Source organism: Glandiceps talaboti, chromosome 1 (assembly GCF_964340395.1).
Source record: "Glandiceps talaboti chromosome 1, keGlaTala1.1, whole genome shotgun sequence".
NCBI lineage: Eukaryota > Metazoa > Hemichordata > Enteropneusta > Spengelidae > Glandiceps > Glandiceps talaboti.
Window position 1 is genome coordinate 20,613,833 of NC_135549.1, and position 23,681 is coordinate 20,637,513.

General features: G+C 34.8%; 2 protein-coding genes across 3 annotated transcripts in view; one reads left to right on the forward strand and one right to left on the reverse strand.

The window, feature by feature from the left end:
- Positions 1 to 1,995: 1,995 nt before the first annotated feature.
- LOC144442957 (creatine kinase, flagellar-like) lies at positions 1,996 to 18,034 on the forward strand. Its single transcript, XM_078132334.1, has 2 exons — positions 1,996 to 2,001; positions 12,387 to 18,034. The coding sequence occupies exon 2, from the start codon at positions 12,412 to 12,414 to the stop codon at positions 15,817 to 15,819; it is 3,408 nt and encodes a 1,135-aa protein (XP_077988460.1). The 5' UTR covers positions 1,996 to 2,001; positions 12,387 to 12,411; the 3' UTR covers positions 15,820 to 18,034.
- A 1,099-nt stretch (positions 18,035 to 19,133) lies between these two features.
- The window catches only part of LOC144450871 (NUAK family SNF1-like kinase 1), a 30,283-nt gene continuing 25,735 nt past the window's right edge, over positions 19,134 to 23,681 (reverse strand). For both annotated transcript variants that reach the window (XM_078141654.1, XM_078141725.1), the window contains one exon: positions 19,134 to 23,015. In XM_078141654.1, coding sequence (XP_077997780.1) covers positions 21,910 to 23,015 — 1,106 coding nt within the window. In that variant the 3' untranslated portion in view covers positions 19,134 to 21,909. The remainder of the gene's footprint in view (positions 23,016 to 23,681) is intronic.

The window sequence follows — 23,681 nt, forward strand, 5'->3', positions numbered from 1 at the left end:
TGACAAGGCTAACTCCAGGGGCTGACTCACATGACAGCACAGTGCTGCTAATTTCATCGATGATGATGCTGATTCCTGATTTATTTAGCACATTTAGTATATATGCAAATGAAATTGTATGAATAAGCTTATAAAGAAAATTAATGTATGTATGTATGTATGTATGTATGTATGTATCATAGAAAATTAAAATCGTCTATCACAATTTTAAAGCACACGCTTGTAGGCCTAAGCTTAGCATATCATATCCCATGAACATTGTGAATGGAACAGTTATTTGTTAAAGTTAACCTAGACGGACCTATGCGACATTGCAATTTCAAAATTAGTCAACTTGAGTGACAGTTGTAGGCATAGACCTAATATAATAAGTTGTTAGTTTGTAATTTGTTATCCAGGACTCAACTCGGGGTTTATCTGTTTCTAAATGAAGGACTTCTCTCATCCTGTTCATGATAGGTACCACCCCGGCTCGTTTCATAGGTAAATATCGCTTTTCAGCAGAACAATACCCTGTGTTTCATTGTTGTAGTTACTGTTTGTTGTTGCCTAGTAAATATTTGCGGTATATCGATCGTCATTGCCATGCGTACGTGTTCCGTTCGAAAAAGCATTGACACGATGGCCAAACACGTACTTTTTAGTTTTACGAGGCCGAGGTGCACCAAGCCTAGCTACCCAACGCGGTCAATTCAGGACAATGTTAAATCACCGGTCGGCGTTTTATCCTCTTTATTACAATTCTTCCTTTCGAAGAAACACAAACAAGAAGGGTTACAGAAGCCCTATGGCCGTAATACCACATGAAACGTGTGTGTTTAAAGTTGACACTGACTGACTTGCTGAAGAAATTACAAGCCAGCAACATCGATCGATGTAGTAACAAAATAACCCGCCAGCTGCCGCTCAATAAAAACGACCAATCAATACATCCTATCTGTATCACATGACAACAATAAGACGAATGAGCGCATACATTTACAATTGTCGCTATGACAACAATAAAGGCATTTCACGCAATTTGCATAGCGAAAAGTTGCTGTTGAGGAATAGGGTTGATGCTGTATTTTGTGTGAAGTATTCCTTGGATATACGTAATTTTCCTGATTTTTAATACACTTTTTCTCAGGAAACGCTGTCAGAATGGGCTGTGGAGGATCCAAGACCGATGGAGGTAAGGTTCACAACATCACGCATCAAGTAATATTGTGATTCTAAAGGGTTTTGACAGTCACACTACGCCATTTCGCGGTGTTCTGAGCCCAATCGTCTGCACTAGAATGAACTCTATAACGCACGTTTAGATATATCAATCATACAAATTTGCTGTTACAATCTTTGAATGGAATATTTGTATTGCCAATAATGCAAGGCAGACACGCATGCATCTGTATTTGATTATTGTCCAAAATTTTGCATCAAAACCTTGAATTTTCGAACTTCCGGCCTTCTACCCGTATTCAGTTCCCCACACGTACACTCTTGCACGACGATGACAACATCATCAGACGACTGGTGTAGTACCGAGGGAAAGAAATCGGAACAGCACTACCGAAAACAAAATACTTGTATTCATGCATTAATTATAAGAAATTGCGATGATGTTGATCACGGACCTTGTCATCAGGAGAAACATAACGGTTCTCAGTTTAACTAGTCAAGAAAATAGACCGTTTCACACCTCGTTTGTTTCCATGGTAATAGATCAAACAATGTAAAAGGACATGTTGAATTGGTCACGTATTTAAAGAGAATTTTAAATGAAGTTAGTCACATTCGTTTCGAAGACATAGAAAATTTTAATGTCAAACCCGACTTTGAAGCCGTGACAAACAAAATCCGCTCTGCTCTCTGCCCTTCCGTTTCATTAGCGTTTCGAAACATTGCACCGGATGTATCATGAACTGAAATGTCACGGCATGCAAATGTTATATTTATGATATTACTCGTGTCTAAACTTCAGTTTTCTTCTGTTTTTTGCTTTATTGCAGGCATGCCAAAGTAAGTACACGTGTAATGCAGATCTAGAGACTGTAGCTATAAACTACATAGTGAACAAGTAATGTAAACCGTCACAACAACTTGATAGCAATTCTTTCTACATGTCACCGCCATTGGGCAGCAGCACATAATGAGGATAAGCACTTTTGTAGTCAGTGACATTTCGCAAACAAATCATTTCTACAGACGTAAAACAAATATAGACTAGTGCATGTTGCATGTAAGCACAGACAGGTAACAAACTACACTAATCTTATTTGTCAGTATTGTTTTAAGTAACTCAAATCTACATTTTCTGTTTTTAAGTCAAATATTTTTGTCAAAATTCTCATGAAGTGACATTTAACCTTAACAACTATTGACCTGTAAAAGGTTGGATTTGAATGGCGTATTGTCATGGATAGCCATGATTAACTCATTATTTTGTTGACAATGTTGAGAGATAAGCCACTTATAATTTAGCAGTGTAGTGACATTGGGATATGGTACTCTCTCTATTGTGTTTGGTACAATACTGGTCCATGTATATAGTTTGGCAGTTCACACACCCCAACCTAGATACAATGGCCGGTGAGATAACAACACAAAAGAGACTGGATACTGAATAATTATAAAAGTCTACCTCACCCAGTATTTACCACATGATTGGCTTTCATTGAAAACGTATGGTTTCACTATTTGTTCATTTTTTGCAGTTGTTCTTCATTACTTAGGTTGCAACTGCTTTTGTAAATTTGTATGTAAATGTCTGACAATAAACTCAGTGTGAACAGCCAGGTAAAGTTGAAACATCTAAAAACCAAATACAAGTAAATTGCTGTTCAATTCATGCTTTTGTTGGAATGCTATGAATTTGATGATTCAAACATTCCTTGCAAAAAAAAAAGAAAAAAAAAGGTACAAATATTGGAACAGGAATGAATATCCCACTGTTATTACATTACTGGTATTCTTGACCATAGAATGTCAACATATCCAGGTATCTTCCTGTACATCTGTACAGGGTTAATAAGCGTGTGATGAAAACAAAACCTTATAGATCTACCCCGATACTCATTTTACGATAAATTTTAGCAACAATCTTGACGGTATATTGTTCTTACATTTCGACAGATTGATGGTACAATCAGTTTTCAAATTTTCATCTGAGAAGTGTCTTGGGGAACATGAATTTCTTGTCAGCAAATCTAAATATATGGATGTCCTGTGGTCAAGAATAATTTAAATAGTTATTTTACTTTGTAAAACAGTACTGTATGGTACACATACATTTTTGGGGCCATAGGATGCCTTTCATCAACTAATAATAATAATCAGTCATTTTTCACCTGACTTCATTATTTTTTACGAATCTTTTTTTTTTTTTTTTTTTAACCCATTCACTGAAGTGAGTTTCTTTTCAGATTATTTTGTGTTTTTATTTTGATCAATTCAAAAAGTGTCATTTCAACTTTTGTTGAAATAAATGATAATACAAAAATAAAGGAAATAAAATATATACTGTCAGTATGTAAAAAAAAGAAGAGATTAAGTGATTATCTATCTTATCAGTGGATGGGTTAAATAAAATAATCTCATTTCATCATATAAGTTTTAAATTTAACAAATATTTGTTGGTGATACATGTACCAGTTTTGAAGTAAAAGGTTATAATCTTGTCATTAACTACGTTGTATCATAATTAATATAGTAATTTAATAATAGATTCATTGTTTTTGCTAAGAGTGGTAACTAAGTACAAATCTACTGGGGTTCCCATGTCATTTTACCTGGGTTCCCAAACAGAATTACCATAGACTGACTCTATGGGGGAAACACTGCTATTGTTACCTCTTTCTCCCTTTTCTTGTTACCAGGGATCCCCAAACTTAGCAAAAACATTGAGATTTATTATCATAATAACACATACATCATTACTGTTATCTAATATTTCAATATACTCAGTTATATTTACACATTTTCTGGTTATTAAACTAATATGTTATAACAGTTTATCAGTCACCATGTTGTTGGTTTTAATTTGTACTGTACTGTTTGGTTGATGGTTATTTTGTTATGTATTTCACTCATGTTGATGCATGCTACACTAGCATGTTATTAATTTTTACGTTGATGGTAGATGTGTAGGGGATTAAAATCATTGAAAAAAACCACCAAAACCTTTCAACTCATTCAAATTGCTTCACTAACACTTGCATCCTCCATTATTCTGCTAAGTAATATCTCACAGGCATTCCCTGCATGGCTTAATCAGTTTATGTTGTCTTGGTGATTGTTTTTGCAAAACACATCACAACATATATGCGTACACACACATAATATATACGTCCATACACAAAATATCCTGTAACTACAACCCTGCTCTGTGCTACCCAGCAAAATGGCTCTGTTTCCATAGCAACTAACAATTTGCTGTCTCCTCTGTATGCTTTTTATTTTCCTTACAGCTCAAATGCAGATGCTGCTGGGTAGGTCAACCTATTATCTTTGCAAAAGAAATAAAAAAACAATAGAATATGGTGTAGTAATGTAGAGATAGTGATAGGTTGTTAGCAGTAGTTTTAAAAAATTTGAATTTTATGTAGGGTTTTTGTCTGAGATGTGTATATTACTAACATAAATACCTAAGTTGTTATGGTGTTGCTAGACATAAGAAATCCTCTTTCCTGCTGCTTTGCCACCTACACATTCACACTTAATGATGCCATACTTAACAGTATTACAATTACACTAAGTCAACAAGTAAATTTAGTGTGTCCTGATTGCCATGACCTATATAATTTGTTATGTAGTAGTGGTGGTGAGTATGCACAAAGCAAAGACAAACTGTTTTTGGAGTGAATCACTATACTTCTGCACTCACCCACCAAAGAAAGATACATTCAAACAGAAATTTACAACTAAAATATGAACATTAATATTATTTGTGTCACATGATATTGTGTAATAAAATATTTTTATATAATGCAGTGTTTTCAAGAAATATATTTTAGATATATGCGAATGATACTTTTGTATTATACAGTTTATCAATAAGTCCCTTGACTGAATCTTAAGATATATTTTCATCATCAATATTCATGAACAAAATATTTTCTTTTTGATTATTGAATGATCCGTTAAATTGATAGGGAAATATGAAATTCGGAATCTGAAAATAATCATATCTACAAATGAAAACATAATTTAATTCAGACTCAAGACAATTTGAGAAATGTATAATGTCATTCAATTGTTTTTCCTATTTTTGAGTTTTTGTTGTGAAGAAAAACACTGATGAATATCGTTTGCGAGTAACAATTTTGTGATGTAATTGTTAGGGGTATTTAATAGAATAAGGAAAGGGTTTAAGTTACCTAAGAATTGATGATAATTTATAATGACAGAAATGTACTTCAGATAAATTGATAATGAAGGCAGGTTTGTTTTTTATTTTGTATAAAATCGGATTAGTTATCTATCCATCAGTTTACCTGATTGTAGAACTTAATAAAAATGGATTTTACATGTATCTGCATGTTAAGAATATGTAAGTACACGAGAAATTAAATGCAATGACTGATTTACTGATTACAAGTACCTTTCAGAAAAGCGGTTTGTTCAATTTATTAAGAAATGAGAATTTTTGTGGGGGAGAGGGGGGGGGGGGGGTTGTAAGTTTTTTGGAATATATTTCTCACTAACTGCATAAAAAAATTCAGGGTTGGTCAAAAACTAGGTATTGAGCTTGAGTTATTGGAATTATACAATTTTGTTTATTTGGGCAAATTACTACATGTAAAAGTGACATGTTCTGTTGCAGATTTCAAAGCTTTATTTTTGTTTTCCATTGACGTCAAGAAAAACTATTAAACTGTTTATAATCTGGACTGATTAAACAGTGTCAGTAGGGGGTGATCGCACAAGCTCAATGAACGAACAACGTTTGTTTTTTAGGCCAAAACTTCCTCCCCATAACGGACATTCACAAGTGCAACATCACACGTTAAAACCATGATCAAAATTGTAGCGGTCACACCACTATGATTGAATGATGCAATGTAAAAACAAGTGCCAACCTTATGAACCTGTTTACTGAGATGATGTAAACACATCAAAATACTACCAGAAATACAGCACTGTATCTCACATAAGAAGTAAATTTTTATCACCTTATCAACTTCTCAGTAGAAAACACAAGCTTTTATCATTGAAGGCGTGAAAGTTTTCAAAATTTGTTTAGAAGTGTGAAAATGAAGTTCAGTGATCATATTGACACCAGACCCCCCCCCCCTGAATAAAGTTCGCTTGTTGAGCTTGTGTGACATTGTGAGATCAACCCTAACATAATGATAATTGTTGCAAACTTTCCCAATGACAATATGTTCATTATTCATTGTTCTTGTATGAATACCTGTAATTGCAATCAATTTCAACAATTTACATACTAGGGAAGCGATAATCCTTTATCGACTTTAAGATGAGATGTACTCTGTTACAGCTACAGTACTATTTAGATCCTGATATTTTAACCATATTTTAAAAATATTTCAAAGCAAATTGGTCATTTTGAGTGCCTTATGTGGTAAACATCTCACATTTCAAATGAATTATCCACCCCTTTATTCAAATCAACAAAACCATTGCATTATAAAAAGCATATTTGCATATTTCTTGAAGTTACAGATATGAATATTTTATTTTTACAATTCTGAGTAGTAGAACAACATGTTACTTGTAGCCAGACACCCTTTCATCAGACACAACACATGATTTTCCTGTTGCCATTGCGTTGCTTTTTGGCCGTTTCTTTCCTGTGCTTTTTTATGTAGCAGGAAATAAGTAACATAGACTCTGGAGGCAGTACTGGGTAGATTACATTCATAGTATTGTATCTTCATGTCCAATATTTCCTATAACCTACAGGGATGCAATGCTGTGTAATTACTCACAAATCTTCAAATGTTGATTAAAAACTCTTGATATTTTCTATCTAATATAAGGATAAGCATTTTTAAGGCTTCTCTTTCAGTATAAAATGTATAACCTTTAGTAACTGACGTCTGTGGCAATTGGGCTGTGTCCATGGATACCTGACTAACTCAAAACAATTTGTTAGATTTCTCTAATTGCCTGCAACAAAGGTTTGACTTGTCATTGTTGGCGGGTTTTTTTTCATCACTATGTACAGTTGAATGCCCGTCACGGCAACTAGTCTCTCATTGTTGTTAGATAATTACCAATTCATATTTTTAGTTTTGTCATTATAATGTGTTCGTTACACCTTCATCAGGCCAGTCTCTTGAGGGTTTTTGTATTCTCAGTTACCCAGCCTCTCACCACTGGGGGCTCTGCCTATGAGACCACCCCAAACGAGAGTCTGGGGGAAATGAGACTCCAACTTGCCCGCGCAGGAAGTACCGATCAGAGCAGTGCATGCAGGGAAATACATCCAACATTGTAGGCTAAACGATTTGGGTACTTTTGGCGACATTACCTCTCAAGTATCATACATCTAAACTACAACAAACAGGCCTCGTAAGCCCACTTTTTATGACTTGGAAGAAATGTACTACATGTGATCCCAGCGCAGGGTAGTTGAAACATGGTTTCCCCAGACTCTTGTCTGGGTGGTCACGTAGAAGAGGCCACTGCAGTGAGAGTCTGGGTAACCGAGACTAGAAATATATTATCATAACACATATATGTTTGCTAACATCAAACACATTATATGATTGCCAACAGCACTATGCCTCTGTGCTAATCCCTAGAGGGTTTTTGAGAAATGTTATCATAACACATATACGTCCCGCGCTAACAGCTTTATGACAGTTGTGTTGGCATACTGCTTAGTCTATCTTAATTGCAATTTTTGTTTTTAAGACCTCCTCCATATTACTGTTTGATCAGGTTTTATAATGTTGTAAACTCCAGTCTTATGAAAATGTCATGCCTCCATAAAGGCAAACACAGTTTTTTCAAACACAACCTAATTTGCATTTGATTAAGCATATATCAATTTTCTCATTTTGCAAAATTTTTTCCAAAATCTTTTCTCAACTTTGAACACTTGGAGAGAGATGATTACATGGTTACCATGGTATGGAAAAGCAATTTTGTTTCTTAATCAAATCCTGATGTGCATTTGTAACATAATATCCTTTAAAATGTTCACGAGGTCGGGTAAAAACAGGCCCGAACAGGCGAAATATTACTTAGTAATTTGAACCCTTGGTCATGATACAAGAACTAATTATTACGACATAATACATTTTGAGCAGCTTTTAGATATTGTGAATGCATCAATAACATCAAATCATATGTAAATGTTAACACCACATATATCTTCCTATCAATAATCCAAAATGGTAAAATAATGTTTACCTTACCATCAGAAGGGTGTGAAATAGTGTATAATTTAATGTGATATGTTATCTTTTATCACAATAACTCATGAATGTATACATCAAAATGTCTTGTGCAATAAATATGTAAATCAAATTAACTCATAAAAATAAACATGCCAAGTAATTGGCAGTCAATTGATGGTGGTCTGTGAAGTACAAAACTTCTCTTAAAATAAATATGTAAATCAGAATAAATCATAAAATAAACATGATGTAAAGTAATTGACAGTCAATTGAGGATGGTCAGTGAAGTACAGAATGCCTCATGAAATAAATATATAAATCAATATGAATCATAAAATAAACATGAAAAGTAATTGACAGTCAAATAATGGTGGTCTTTGAAGTGCTGGTAGTATTTACAGCGTGATAAAGGGTTTATAGGGTATTTATGTAATAATACTGTAGTGAAAAACATTAACTTTAAGCCAATATCTATAAGATTTATAAAATTGATGGGGACGATAATTTTATCTTCAGTATTTGGATTGTTTACAATACTTCAAAGATGGCTACCTGATACTTATCAAGTGCAAGAATCAAATCAGTTATATTGATATTTATTTCTGCTAAGGATTGGGTTATTAATTGAAAATTTAAAAAGAAGGACTTTATTACTATCAATGATCTGAAGCTGTATGTGAATCAAAACATCTATTTTTAAATAAATAATATATAGAATAAAAGCCATGCAGTAACAGTAATAATATCACTTTTTGTCTTAAATTTTCATTATTAGTTTTCTGAAATATTGATATTAATTCAAATCTGTATTCACAACATGAATCTGTTGACTGTACAGGAACTTTATGAGTTGATTTTAATGTTTTTAATTTCAAGTGGCTCATAAACTTTTGACCCTAAGAACTACATATTCTACAGTGTCATGTCGTAATTCTTCAGGCAGATAGTAGAGCTATTTTGTGTTTGTGGTGGAGAAATGCAGGTGATCTTTAATAGAAGCAAATCCTTGTCATGGGATGTATTTTAAGACAGAGTAGAAAGAATAATCAGGTTAGGCTATATCGTGAATGTCATGGCAACGATGTACCATTACACCGTAAAAGGCATTAAATATCTACCTGTCAGATCAGTAAAAACCATTGCCAGACTTTAATCTGAAGTCTTCGCTTTCTGTTCTAAATATCTTTCTTCATACTATCAGCTATATGAATCTCACGCAGTACAGACTACTACAAACTTCTTATTTTTGAATTATAGATATCTAAGACTGAACTTTAGTCTACATGTCTGACAGTCTGTGCATTTATTTGGTAAAATTTTTCAAAATTTATTTCAGGCTTTTTATCACAGATAGAGAAATTGAATTTTTGATTAAAAAATAAATAATGGAATACATTAGGTGTACTGATAGCAAAATGTTAAGACTCCCTTTGCGCTATTTAACTTGAGGATGGTATAACACTATTAACAGCAGCTGAGCCAATGTATTACTTTGGAATGGAAAGTAGAATCTAGATTCTATGTTTAATTTTTTGCCTATCTGGTGTCTTTTAGTCTCTATGATCTCTTGCAGTATGGTACGGTTCTGTCTTTCTTTAGTTTGCAAATACTGTAATTTCTTTGTTAACCCTTGCTTGCAGAGAGAAGCCTGCTACCAAGCCTGATACAGCAACAAATAATACTGATTCTTCAGGTGCTAAACCTTCACCAAAGTCTCAATCTAACTCCACTTCTGCACCCAAATCTGGGAATGCTCTTCCATCTTCTGATAATGCCACTTCTAAACCTGCTAGCATTTCTGATAATGGTGTAGGGTAGGTGCTAATATTCCAGCTCATGAAAAACTTGCTTCTCCTTTGCTTTTAAGTCGCGCCACTCTTACTGTTTTATCTTTAATATATCCACTCTCTTTTTCCATCCTTTATTTCACTCTGCTATGTCAAGTATGTATCACTGCTTAATTCTTGCTCAGCATGCTGTTAATATGTATGGTATATACTTTGTTGTAAAAAAAACATACTGCATGCTTGCAAGTATTAAATCAAGAAAAAGAAAAAATTCTCTTCCTTGTAATATCCATATGTAAAAACTGTAATCAAAGTAAAGCACTCCGTGTATGTATTATAATATTACACCGTGTCTATACACAGTAATGGTTAAGTGAATGCACAGTTTTTAATCTAAAATTGAAAGTCCTTTTCACTTGTAATCAGTTCTAGTAAAAAAAATTCACCATTTTCAAGACTGTCATATTTTTGACAGCTTGCATAATATTTTGTTGTGATGTTAAATATTAGTTGTGAATCAGTATACACAGTTTGCGTATTTAACTTTTTCAATTTTTTTTTTCATATCATTTGATTAATATTGATGTTTGAGTGAGTAATTTTTCTGTATTTCAATGGCAAATTGAATCAGTATGTGCAGCACATTAAATAGTTCAGTGCATTTTTTACACTGAGCTCATTAAAGCACAAAATGCTAGCAGTGTTTCTATTGTGTAAAAGTGTTTTGTTACGTAGGGTATTACATGGTAATATATATCCGAATGCTAGCTTGCATCAGATGTACCAGCAAATATTCACTATTCACTTGTTTTTAAATAAAAATATTGTTGGAATGATACGTGATATCACTCTAGTCTTACTAATCCAACTATGTTGTATTGCATACACAGGGATGCAACACCTGATTCTAACACTAACCATATTAACAATAGTATAGATGGTAATACCATGGGGTAGGTAAAACAATCAACATAGTACACTGTGACACCCGCTGTAGTAACTAGTATTTGTTTATTGTGTTGATGTAGTATGTATTGTGTGTAGTAAAGTAGTCTAGATGTTTGTATGATTTAACCAGGTGGTGTGTGTAGACAGCTTTCCAAACTAAGTAGCTGTAGATAATGTTAAAGAAAAAAATCTATTTCTTGTATGCCTGTACTGTGATTCATAATTTTATGAAATTATCGGCTATCATTCTTCAGTAATACTAATAGAAATATTCCTCAAAATGTCATCCTTAGATAAAATGAAATAAGATACCGACATACAAGAAACAGATTTGTTTGATGTACTTTACAGTAGATTAGTGTTCATATCAATTTATGCATGAAATATACTATTATTAGAATTTTTCTATAGATATTTCTATCATTTATGTTATTCTCTATATTATGTATCATTATGTGCATACATACATGCATGCAATTCTTTTTTCTATGGTTTAGATATTTTTTAATTTAGATGAATAATAATTTTAGAAATATTAAAATAATTTCCTTGTGTGGAATATTACGACATTATTCTTATCTATCATAAATCATGTTTATTATTGATTGGTAGGGAGGGGCTAGGATAACGTTTTATTTATGTTTTATAGATATTTTGATTTATTGATGCGTTGTGATAAGTATGTTATGTTGTAGTTATACATTGTACATTTCTGTTTCACAATTTATGGCAGAGGAAATATCAAACATGACAAGAATTATTGCTGTGATATATGTATGCAATTTATTGTATCGCTACAGCACGGTATTTGTGTTTGATACATAGGCACAATGATGGAAATTATGACTATAACATTTGACTGATATTCAATTTCTACTGTTCAAATGTCATTTTAGAATATATATAATCAGCTATCAATTCTTATCAAATCAGAAAAATGATTATGTTTATTCATCAACTAAAGTATTCGATATTCTAATTCCATATAGAAATTTGTATTCTATTTGTACAATGTGTTTATCATGTGATCATATCCGTGAAATTCATTAAAACATTTACCTAATTTAATCCTCTGTTTTTGTTGTGAATATTGCTAAATTTACATGTTCAGTGGAACCTATTAGATTTTTTCCCCCCACATCATTTGCTCTAATTTTCTCTTAATTGGTTCATTCTTAATTTTATTATATTATTGGTAATTCTTTCATGTATTATTATATGTATCTAAAATTCTACACATTGTAAAACAAAATGTGGACCAATAGTAGTTTGAAATATGTATTTTTTTATATTTTTACAGAGGAGCTGACCCCAACTATCCAGACATGTCGAAACACAACAACTGGATGTCAAAATGTCTTACACCTGCAATCTACACTAAGCTGAGCAAAGAGAAGACATCGTCCGGTTTCTCCTTAGACCAGGCTATACAGACCGGTGTTGACAACCCAGGCCATCCATTTATCATGACTGTTGGTATGGTAGCTGGAGATGAAGATTCCTACGTCAAATTTGCTGATCTCTTTGATCCTGTTATTGATGGTCGTTTCAATGGCTATAAGAAGGATGCAAAACACAAGACAGATCTCAACCCAGAGCATCTCTGCGGAGGCGATGATCTAGATCCTAACTATGTGCTTTCGTCCAGAGTTCGTACAGGTCGCAGCATCCGTGGATATGCACTTCCACCTCAGTGCAACAGAGCAGAGAGAAGAGATGTTGAAAAGATTGTGACAGACGCCTTAGACGGTCTTGATGGGCCACTTAAAGGCACATACTATCCACTCGCTGGTATGTCAGATGAACAGCAAGAAAAGTTAATAGAAGACCACTTCTTATTTGACAAACCAGTATCTCCACTCCTACTTGCATCAAGAATGGCTCGTGACTGGCCTGACGCACGTGGTATCTGGCATAATGACGATAAGAATTTCTTGGTCTGGGTAAACGAGGAAGATCACACTAGAGTCATTTCCATGCAGCAGGGTGGAGACATGAAAGCTGTATTCACTCGATTCTGTGATGGTTTGAACAAAGTAGAGAAGGCAATCAAGGAGAAGGGTTATGAATTTATGTGGAATCAACATCTTGGATACGTTCTGACCTGTCCATCCAACCTTGGCACTGGTCTTCGTGCAGGCGTACATGTCAAATTACCCAATCTTGCCAAGCATGACAAGTTCAGTAAAGTCCTTGAAGCACTTCGTCTTCAGAAACGTGGTACTGGAGGTGTAGATACAGAATCAACTGATGGTGTCTTCGATATCTCCAATCTTGATCGTCTTGGCAAATCTGAAGTTAAGCTGGTGCAGTTGGTTGTTGATGGTGTCAAGCTGCTTGTTGAGATGGAAAAGGCTCTTGAAAAGGGAGAATCAATCGACGATCTTGTTCCAGGTGCCAAAAAGGATCCAGAACTTGAAGGTTATCCTGACCTATCCAAACACACCAACCATATGGCAAACTGCATGACACCTCACATCTACAAGCTCCTGAAAGATAAGAAAACACCAAAGGGATTCAGTCTTGAGCAAGTCATTCGTACAGGCGTTTTGAATCCTGGCCATCCCTTCATCATGACCGTTGGATGTGTTGCCGGTGACGAAGAAAGCTACGAGACCTTTGCTGAAATATTTGATCCTGTCATCGATGCTCGTCACGGTGGTTATCCCAGGGATGCCAAGCACAAGACAGATCTAAACCCTGATAATCTGAAAGGTGAGGGCGTATTTGACGAGAAGTACGTCTTGTCATCTCGTGTCCGTACTGGACGCAGCATCCGAGGATTAGCACTTCCACCTTTGACCGGTAAAGAAGACAGGAAAGAAGTTGAAAGGATCACTACTGAAGCACTTGCTAAACTTGACGGCCCTCTGAAGGGTACTTATTATCCGTTAGAAGGAATGACAGCTGAGACCCAGGATAAACTTATAGAAGATCATTTCCTGTTTGATAAACCAGTCTCACCACTTCTTACTGCCTCCAATATGCACACTGACTGGCCAGAAGCCCGTGGTATATGGCACAACGAGGAGAAGAACTTCCTTGTTTGGGTCAATGAAGAAGATCATACCCGTGTTATCTCAATGCAGAAAGGTGGCAACATGAAGGAAGTGTTTACACGCTTTTGTGATGGTTTGAACAAAGTAGAAAATGCCATTAAGGAAGAGGGCAAGGAATTCATGCACAATGACCATCTGGGATATGTCCTCACCTGTCCTTCAAATCTTGGTACAGGGCTTCGTGCTGGTGTTCATGTCAAGTTACCCAATTTGAGTAAAAATGATAAGTTTGATGATATCCTATCAGCCCTGCGACTGCAAAAACGTGGTACTGGCGGAGTTGACACTGCTTCTACAGATGGTACCTTTGATGTATCCAATGCTGATCGATTGGGCTTTTCAGAAGTTGAGTTGGTTCAAGGTGTGATAGATGGCGTCAATCTTCTCGTTGAGATGGAGAAGAAATTAGAGAGCAATGAATCAATTGAAGATCTGTATCCAGATTCAATGAAAGCTAAGAAAGCTGTCGAAGTTTTCAGTAGTAACTATCCAGATCTTTCTAAGCACAACAACTGGATGGCAAAGTGTTTAACGGAAGACATCTACAACCAAATTAAAGACAAGAAGACACCAAACGGATACTCCATCGATGAAGCCATCCAGACTGGTGTTGACAATCCTGGCCATCCATTCATAATGACAGTAGGCTGTGTAGCTGGTGATGAAGAGAGCTATGACACCTTCGCTCCATTATTTGATCCAATTATTGATGGACGTCATGGCGGCTATGGTAAGGATGCCACGCACAAGACCGATCTGAATGCAGATAATCTTAAAGGTGATGGCCTCCTAGATGAAGAGTTTGTGCTCTCATCCAGAGTACGAACTGGTCGTAGTGTCCGTGGATATGCACTACCACCATTTTGTGATAGAGCTGAGCGGAGGGCAATTGAGAGGCTTGGCGTAAATGCCTTAGCATCACTTGATGGTCCATTGAAGGGTAAATACTATCCACTGAAGGGTATGACAGAAAAGGAGCAAGATGCCCTGATTGAGGACCATTTCCTGTTTGACAAACCAGTCTCTCCCCTTCTTCTGTCATCCAACATGGCTCGCGACTGGCCTGATGCACGTGGTATTTGGCACAACAACGATAAGAATTTCCTTGTGTGGGTAAATGAAGAAGATCATTATAGAGTCATCTCCATGGAAAAGGGAGGCAACATGAAGAGAGTATTCACTCGCTTCTGTGATGGTTTGAAAAAGGTAGAAGACTCCATCAAGAAAGCTGGCAAGGAATTCATGTGGAATGAGCATCTAGGTTACGTCCTAACCTGTCCATCTAACTTAGGTACTGGTCTGCGTGGTGGCGTTCATGTCAAACTCGTCAACTTATGCAAGCATGACAAGTTCTCTGAAATCTTGGATAACCTTCGGCTGCAAAAACGTGGTACAGGTGGTGTTGACACAGCATCCACTGACGGTACTTTCGATATCTCCAATGCTGATCGTCTGGGCTACTCTGAAGTTGAACTAGTGCAGATGGTCATCAATGGAGTCAGTCTGCTTGTTAAGATGGAGAAGAAACTGATTGCTGGTGAATCTATCGACAGCCTTATCCCAGCAGAGAAGATTAAGAATGCTGATGATGTGAAGTTGGAAGATGAAGCAGCAGAGCCGGCTGCAGAAGCACCAGCAGAACCAGCAGTGGAAGAACAGCAAGCTGCCGAATAATAAAACTCATCTCAGCACTTCATGTGGCTTTTGATCAGATAGTCAGCCTAATTTGTATCCGCCATCAACAGAGTACATATCCTAAATGCTTTTGTGCCTTTTTTTTCGTTGGTTTTGACAATCAGATCAAAGTACATGTAATAAATTCTAGCATACAACAAAATTTACATTTCTTTGAGTGTGTAATGACAGTATTATAATTATCACAGGTTAGAAGAAACACCGATATAATCAAAGTGACTTTAATAGTCACGACATACTACCTATCTGATAGGACATTGAATAATTCATAGTTTTGGGACAATTATCCAATTTTTACCCCCTAATTACCCGTTTGTGAGATACTAGTAGTATTTGTCCGTTGTGTTTTAGTTTTTATTACGCTAGTCAAACAGTTTAATTACATATGCAATGATGTGGTCACACAAAGTAAACAAGACCAGGGTATAAAACTATGTACCCTTATTTTGTCCATTTTCTTGTATCAATATTGACACATGCATGGAAAGCATGGAAGCAAATTCACGTTTAAAGTAATATCCCTTTAATGAATGTGTCTTTTTCTATTTTCATCGTGCAAAACATCGTTATTTTGTGTAAAATATCATTGCACCCCAAGACAGGTATATGACAAAATACTGTATTTCCTCCATGAATGCCAATATATCTTACCATTTGGATGAGTGTATGAAAAATGTAAAAAAAAAAACCACATGGGTACCTACATGGGTATAATGAAAAGATAGAAAACCCACATGGGTGTATCATTACCACATGGGTCATTTAAAATATCATGACTGTCATAGGTGTGTGAAAATAAACCACCTAATCTGTTGGGCTTGTGAAACTACCGAGCACCCACGTTGGTACTTTGAAATGTGGACTAGCTCAAATTTTACAAATGCATATTAAACAACACCCACATGGGTATTTAACAGATATTTGCATTCACCTAAAAAATTGATCATTACAATGGCAAATCAACACGCAGTGTAATTTTTATTTTTTAGATTGAATCCTTTTGTCCAAAAAAGGTTTTGCCAATTTCTGGACAGTGCTTGGTGCTATTATTATTCAGTGCATATTTGTATTTACAAATACGATATACCGGTAAATGAGATTGGAAGAGTTGGTCACTGGGAGAGCTTTATTTTAATGATATAGCCCACCTTGACCCCAGTCCCTAGTGGATACCATAGTCACAACTGCCAATTACTGTCCAAGGCTGTTTGTTTATTTCATTACATGTGTGTATATTTCAGTGCCTACCATTTTGTAGTGATTTTTTAAATTATTGTATTGTTTCTGTGACAACAATTTTAAAAAAACTAACAGTTTTTTTTTTACCAGTGTACATAGAAATGTTTAAATGTACAGAAATGCCAAATGAAGTGATTGCATGATCACAGCTTTTGCCAAATATTATCTACATTAGCTGAAATGCACCACAATATTTCATTATGATGAAATGTACATAATGCCTGATTACATGTTAGCATTTTCCATTTTACAAAATGTAATGAATTTGAAAAGAAATCTTCATGAAGATGTGATTTTTATCAAAACAGAATACTAACATGTAGGAGTTTTAGCAGCTTTTGTGATGTAATTTACATTCTTTATTTTTGTGTGACATTCCATAACTTTGTTTCACTTTTTTTTTGCTTTTTCACAGCCTAATATTAGGGTTGTTGTTTTCCTCATGCTATTACAATTTGCCTAACTTTCCATTTTGCACAGTATATATTGTGCATGGGAAATTTATATATATTTTTGTGTGTGTGAATCAGACTTATACTATACTTACAAAGGAGAATTCTCCCCCCTCTAAAGAATTTGTGTATGTGTTTGTTCTGGGGGTGTGTGTCTATTTTTATATACCCTTTGGTTCCCGTGACGATGACAGGACCAAAGCGTTCCAAATTCAGAAACCGTCCATGCTTTATTAGATTAGTTGGAAGAAGAAAAAAACCAGAAGATATCTTGGAAAATTTGTATCTGTTTGTACAAAACCATCTTTTCCATCTCCTATGGATTTGTAAATAATATATATTGAATAAGGATTTTTATTTTGGAATCCTACTACTGAAACTTTTAACTGCTTTTAAAAAAAAAGGAGTGATGTTATTTCCAAAAATGTATAAAATATCTGTTCTTGTTAACAGTTTATACAAAAAAGACAAAAAAGCAATAAACAAGCGTGTGTAACTTCATAAAGAGAATTCTGTCTGAAGAAGTTGACATAAAGAGAGGAGTGGTGTGTTTGGTCGGTTCATTATGAATGTCATTGTCAGTATCAGCTGTAGTTGAAATTGGTGGCCATCCATTAGCTAGGTCTTAGTTGAATAGCGCCCTCATGGTGAGATACGAAGAACTGTGACATTTGTTTATGGGAAGCAAAATGTGTACAACTTCTTGTGTGGCAATTGTACTCAAGACTCTAATATTACAAGGAATGGCGAGGGCAGTCATGGTATCATTCCTCAAAATGATGACAATTTTTATAGAGTTGTTTCTGTCCAAAGTTACTTAATTTGTTTTCAAGGGCGCATGTATCAAACAGTATTTGCAAAAAAAATTTTTAAAAATGTACAAGTAAGTAGAATAGAATTTGGGTGAAACAAACTTGTCTGACAGTACAGTATAATAAAAAGGTTGGTCCTGAACAAAGAATAATGCATACAATGTAATAATAATATGGCTCCACTATCAGTAAGAAGACACCAAATGCGAGATGGTGAAACTCAAATATTCGGCTTCAATCCAGGTTATTGCTAGGGTCAAACGTGTGTTCTATTCTATCTTAGCATTATCAGTTGGTTTTTCTATGGAAGTTAAACGCGCATACTATTAAAGTATGATATCCATAATTTATAGATTTCATCAACAGCGCCCTCTGTGACAAGGAAAGATTTCCTATTGTTTTTTTTCTGTAAAGCATGTGACAATGATCGTTTCGTGAATGTAGGTAAGGCCTAACAAAATATTGTGTGGTTCCGATTAGGCCTAAAGAAAATAATTGCTTGGATCTCAAATTATACTTCCCATTAAACAGTAAACTTTATTTTAACAGATTACAAATGAATGATTGGTCACATCTGCTAACATACATACACACATACATACACATACAAACTTACACATGTACATACATACATACACACACACACGCACACATACATACATACATATACAAACTTACACATGTACATACATACATACATACAAACACATACAAACTTACATACAGACAGATATACACAAACTGACATATATACATATACACAAACGTTAGTCATAGTTGATAATTTTAAACATTTATTTTCAATTAAATGTCATGTCATGTCATATCTTGATATTCATATTTCATTCATATTTCTTGAAAATCATACAAATATATTTCAACTTAATATTATAAATGGCACAATATAATTTTATATAATAAGAAATCATGGAAGATATGGAAAGACTTCGAGTTTCTTGTTGCAAAGCAAAACAAAAGATTTCTTTGTTTGGTGGTTGATGAGGGCGCTAGCAAGAACAAATATGTGTTCCCTGTCACGCTATGGCGGGCACTACACAAAAATTACAATTTCATATTTATGTGAAATCATGTCAAAATTACATTTCATATTGTCCAAGAGACTTTGTCCCACAAAATCATTCTTAAGTTCATTTTTATTTGAGGTCATGTGATTTATCACAATTGTCAGTAGACTGGTGATGGGTGCACCACAGGGTAGATTTGTCATCATACATGGTTCCAGGAGTATTCTATATGAAGGGTTTGTCTTCTATTGTTATTTCTGGAAAATTCTATTTGAAGGGATTGTCTTCTATTGTTATTTCTGGAATTCTATTTGAAGGGTTTGTCTTCTATTGTTATTTCTGGAATTCTATATGAAAGGTTTGTCTTCTACTGTTATTTCTGGAATTCTATTTGAAGGGTTTGTCTTCTATTGTTATTTCTGGATTTCTATTTGAAGGGATTGTCTTCTATTGTTATTTCTGGAATTCTATTTGAAGGGTTTGTCTTCTATTGTTATTTCTGGAATTCTATATGAAAGGTTTGTCTTCTATTGTTATTTCTGGAATTCTATTTGAAGGGTTTGTCTTCTTCTATTGTTAATTCCGGAATTCTATTTAAGTGTCTAGTGCCCAAGTATTACTAAAACAAGTGTAGAATGGGTGTGACAGGGGTTTAGTTAGTTTACACACTGGAGTCTTTCCAAAGATTAAAAAAGAAGACTGTCCACACACCTCACTTGATGGTGTGTATGTTGTAACTTATTTATACTGTAAATATTCACACTTATGAAGAACAAAGTTTGGTTTGAGGCTCTATCTGTGGATGTGAATTTGATTGGACAATACTGCCCCCAACGAAAAAAGAAAGAGAGGAGACAGTGACAGAACGACAAAGATAGATCGATATTGAAAGATTTCAATAATCAATGATGAGTTGATGTACTAAATATCTACAAATTAACAAGATCAGGTAATTCTCTAGTCATAAATCTTTCTTTAAAGTACTGTACACTAAATAAACCATTTACTCTATCAAAATAAAAAGTGTTACTGTAACCTACTTGGCACTAAAAATTGCATTTACCATTAAATGACTGGTCTACATGAGTTACACTAAAAGTCATGGACTCTGTAGATTTCTACAATGGTTGGGAAGAGATGATTGTCATCATCAATGCAATGATAGCAATTTGCATTGTAGGGCGCCACCAAGTGGCAAACATTAAAAAAAATAACCAACAGTTGTTTTTTCACAAGTACTGACAAAAATATTGCAGCTTCATGCAACACATTCTTAAAACAATAACATTGCACAGTTTTACGACAAAAATATAATTTTTAGCTCTTTGAAAATTCGGCAAGAAAGGATAATAACTATAATAATAATAAATATTTCTGATGACAATGGAATGTTCGGTGTTGGAGACTTAATTTACATATTAAAGTTGACTTAACAGGTGTTAATGTGTGTATGCAAATTAAAAGTAAATTCCTAGGGTAGCAATGAAAATATTGCAATGTATGTAATAAGTACACAATGTTTTTTAAAATAAAAATGAAATCTACGTTGAGATAGTTATCATATATCTTGCAAAAACAGGCTCCACTATATTTTACACCGTCATCAACAATAGTAATTTATGCAAAATTGTATTTTTTACATGTTAATGTAAATTGCACCTGCAAATTTGTTATTTCATCCTAACAAGAACAATTTGGTTGTATTTGAAACTTTGTGATAGAGAGGTTTAGATCCATGTATCTCTATGTGTTCTGTAAGCATAGCCTCAGTCACGTGATTCGAAGGAAACCCACGCATTCTGTATCAGAAGCGGCTACGTACAAATGACAACCTACACATAACTGTAAATATTTGTTAAGATTTTGTCATTTTTCTTCATTTTTCTTTTCTTCGTAATTTTTATATCAAAGTTCGGAAACATAACTGTAAACTAATTGTTCGGTTTTTCACTTGGGTAGTTGCAGGAAAATGGCAAAAATACTGAGAAATATCAACATGTTTGGAAAACAAAGTCATGTGTTTTGGCCTTCTGGACAGAAGATGTCAACGCACGCATGCACATTCCACTGTCTTTCACATTAGTGTTCTGAATGCGTAACTAAACACAATTTTGTACAAGTCATAATGTGTACGCCTGCACGATGATGCTCCAGTACACATATGTGTTTGACCGATGTGTGAGGGCGCCCCGTCACGACGTACCTTACAGACTAATATGTATTCAAACATGTATCTAAACCTCTCTAATATCACAAGAACTATCTTATGGCTATGAACATTGAAAATTCCTTTTCTACTGATAAATGAACACAATGACAGAACACTTAATTTTTAGGGGGAATAAAATTTGTTCAATCAACGTTCTATTTATGAAATGTGAACCACATATCTCAAATTGAAACTTTATAATTGGTGTTTCATAGCCAAACATAAGAAAACCCCAACCCCATGTTCCAAAATTTGCACCTTGGAGTTTTGATGGCAGGTATAAAACATGGATTCTTTGTCACAGCGATGAATACTATCTGTTCAGGATGGGATTATTGAAGACTTTGAGTAATCTTCAGAGCTTGTTTATAGACATCTAATACTTCCTGTCTGTCAGTGTCACCATCAACTCTATTAATTTCACTCCCATCTTTATCCATGCATTCTACTTTGATGGTAATTTTTCCGTTCCCATGAAACGTCCCGCCCGTTACGCAACCGTCGCTGCTCAGACTGTCCGGACTTGAGCTGTCGTAAGAATGACTACTTGCACTACAGTGTTTATCTGTCAACTGTTTACTTTCGTATTTACTAGAATTTTTCAAGATTCCTTTTCTTCTTGTGACTGTCTTAGTCGTAGTTGAAGTTGTCTGATGTTGAGTTGATGAAGACGAAGAAGAACTTGTCTGCATATACTTGTAAGTCTGATAACTATACGCTGTGCTCGTGTTCTGCGTTTTCAAGTTTTTCTTTAGTATTCCTTTTGGCTTGACAACTGTTTCTGTCAGAGTGACGATATTTGCTGCCTGGTCGTTTGTTTCGTCCCCTGCTTTGAAGTCCAAATCCCTAACACCTTGATCTTCTTCGTCATCAGACATTCTACTGTTCAGTTTCCTCTTCTTCTCACTCTCACCGCAATCAATTTCATCATTGTTGTTATGGCAACTGTCATCAATAACGCATCCGCTGTCGGCTCCTTTGTACTTGCTGTGTTTCTTCAGAATACTACGTTTGGGTTTGGCGCTAATATTTACAACTTTTACACAATGCTCCTGTTTATTTCTCAAAATACTGTCATTTTGACATTGCACATGCAAAACTGTCTCACTCCTAACTTCTCTTGATAATTCACTCGTAAAGACGTTATCACTTGCATTTTTCAAAATTCCTTTTAGTTTTGAGTCCAATGATGATGATGATGATTTTCTGTTTCCCTCCAGACTATCATTGTCACTAAAACTCTCATCAGAAGATAGAGACACACTGTGCATCTTTTCTAAGATCCTCTGCATCATTGGTGATCTCCTAGGAGACGGTCCATCGTCGCCTAGCAACAAGTCATAGCCATCATTAGTCCACCAATGAGAGCAGATGTCTTCAATCGTGGCTCTTTTCTTTGGGTTAACAGTCAACATGGTATGAATAAGTTGAGAGGCAGCTGCAGATGAATGGAAAATAAAATAAATATGTGTACATATACTCCTAACTAATAAATTATCTTGCTGGGTTTTTTTTTTTTGGTTTTTTTTTTGGTTTTTTTTTTTTGGGGGGGGGGGTTTAAAGTTTTTTAACATACATGAAGCTGAAATGCTGCGTTGATTTAACATTTATTGCTACATTTAGATAAAAACATTTCACTTTTTTTTTCGTTAGTGAAAAATTAAGTAAACTGTCTTTCAAGGACAAATACATACTGGTACACAGTCAGACTCTCTTGTCTGACATTCAGTATTAACAAACATCTAATGGGCATATATCATTGCCAACTATCTCTCATCACTTTCACAAGTCCACAGCAATCCAATGTCGATAATCTGTCATCAACTGCCATTACATTTTAGTAAAACACAGCTCAAATTATGTTTACATTAATGCATTACTTGAAGGCCATCCACGGAATCCTTAATATAAACAGTCTAAAAAGAATATAGAAAAAACACTGTGTGTTTGAACAGTTAGAATCTGTACAATGTCTATTGTTGATTTCATGATAACCTTGGTGGGTACTGCACACTGCTGGATAAACTAACGACTGTCATTTATATCATTGGAATTTAATCTGAACGTGGTCAAATGACATTCAAGATGGCCGACAGATAAGATG

Excerpts from the sequence above, each read along its gene's own strand:
- LOC144442957 (XM_078132334.1), top strand. The coding sequence starts at position 12,412 with ATGTCGAAACACAACAACTGGATGTCAAAATGTCTTACACCTGCAATC.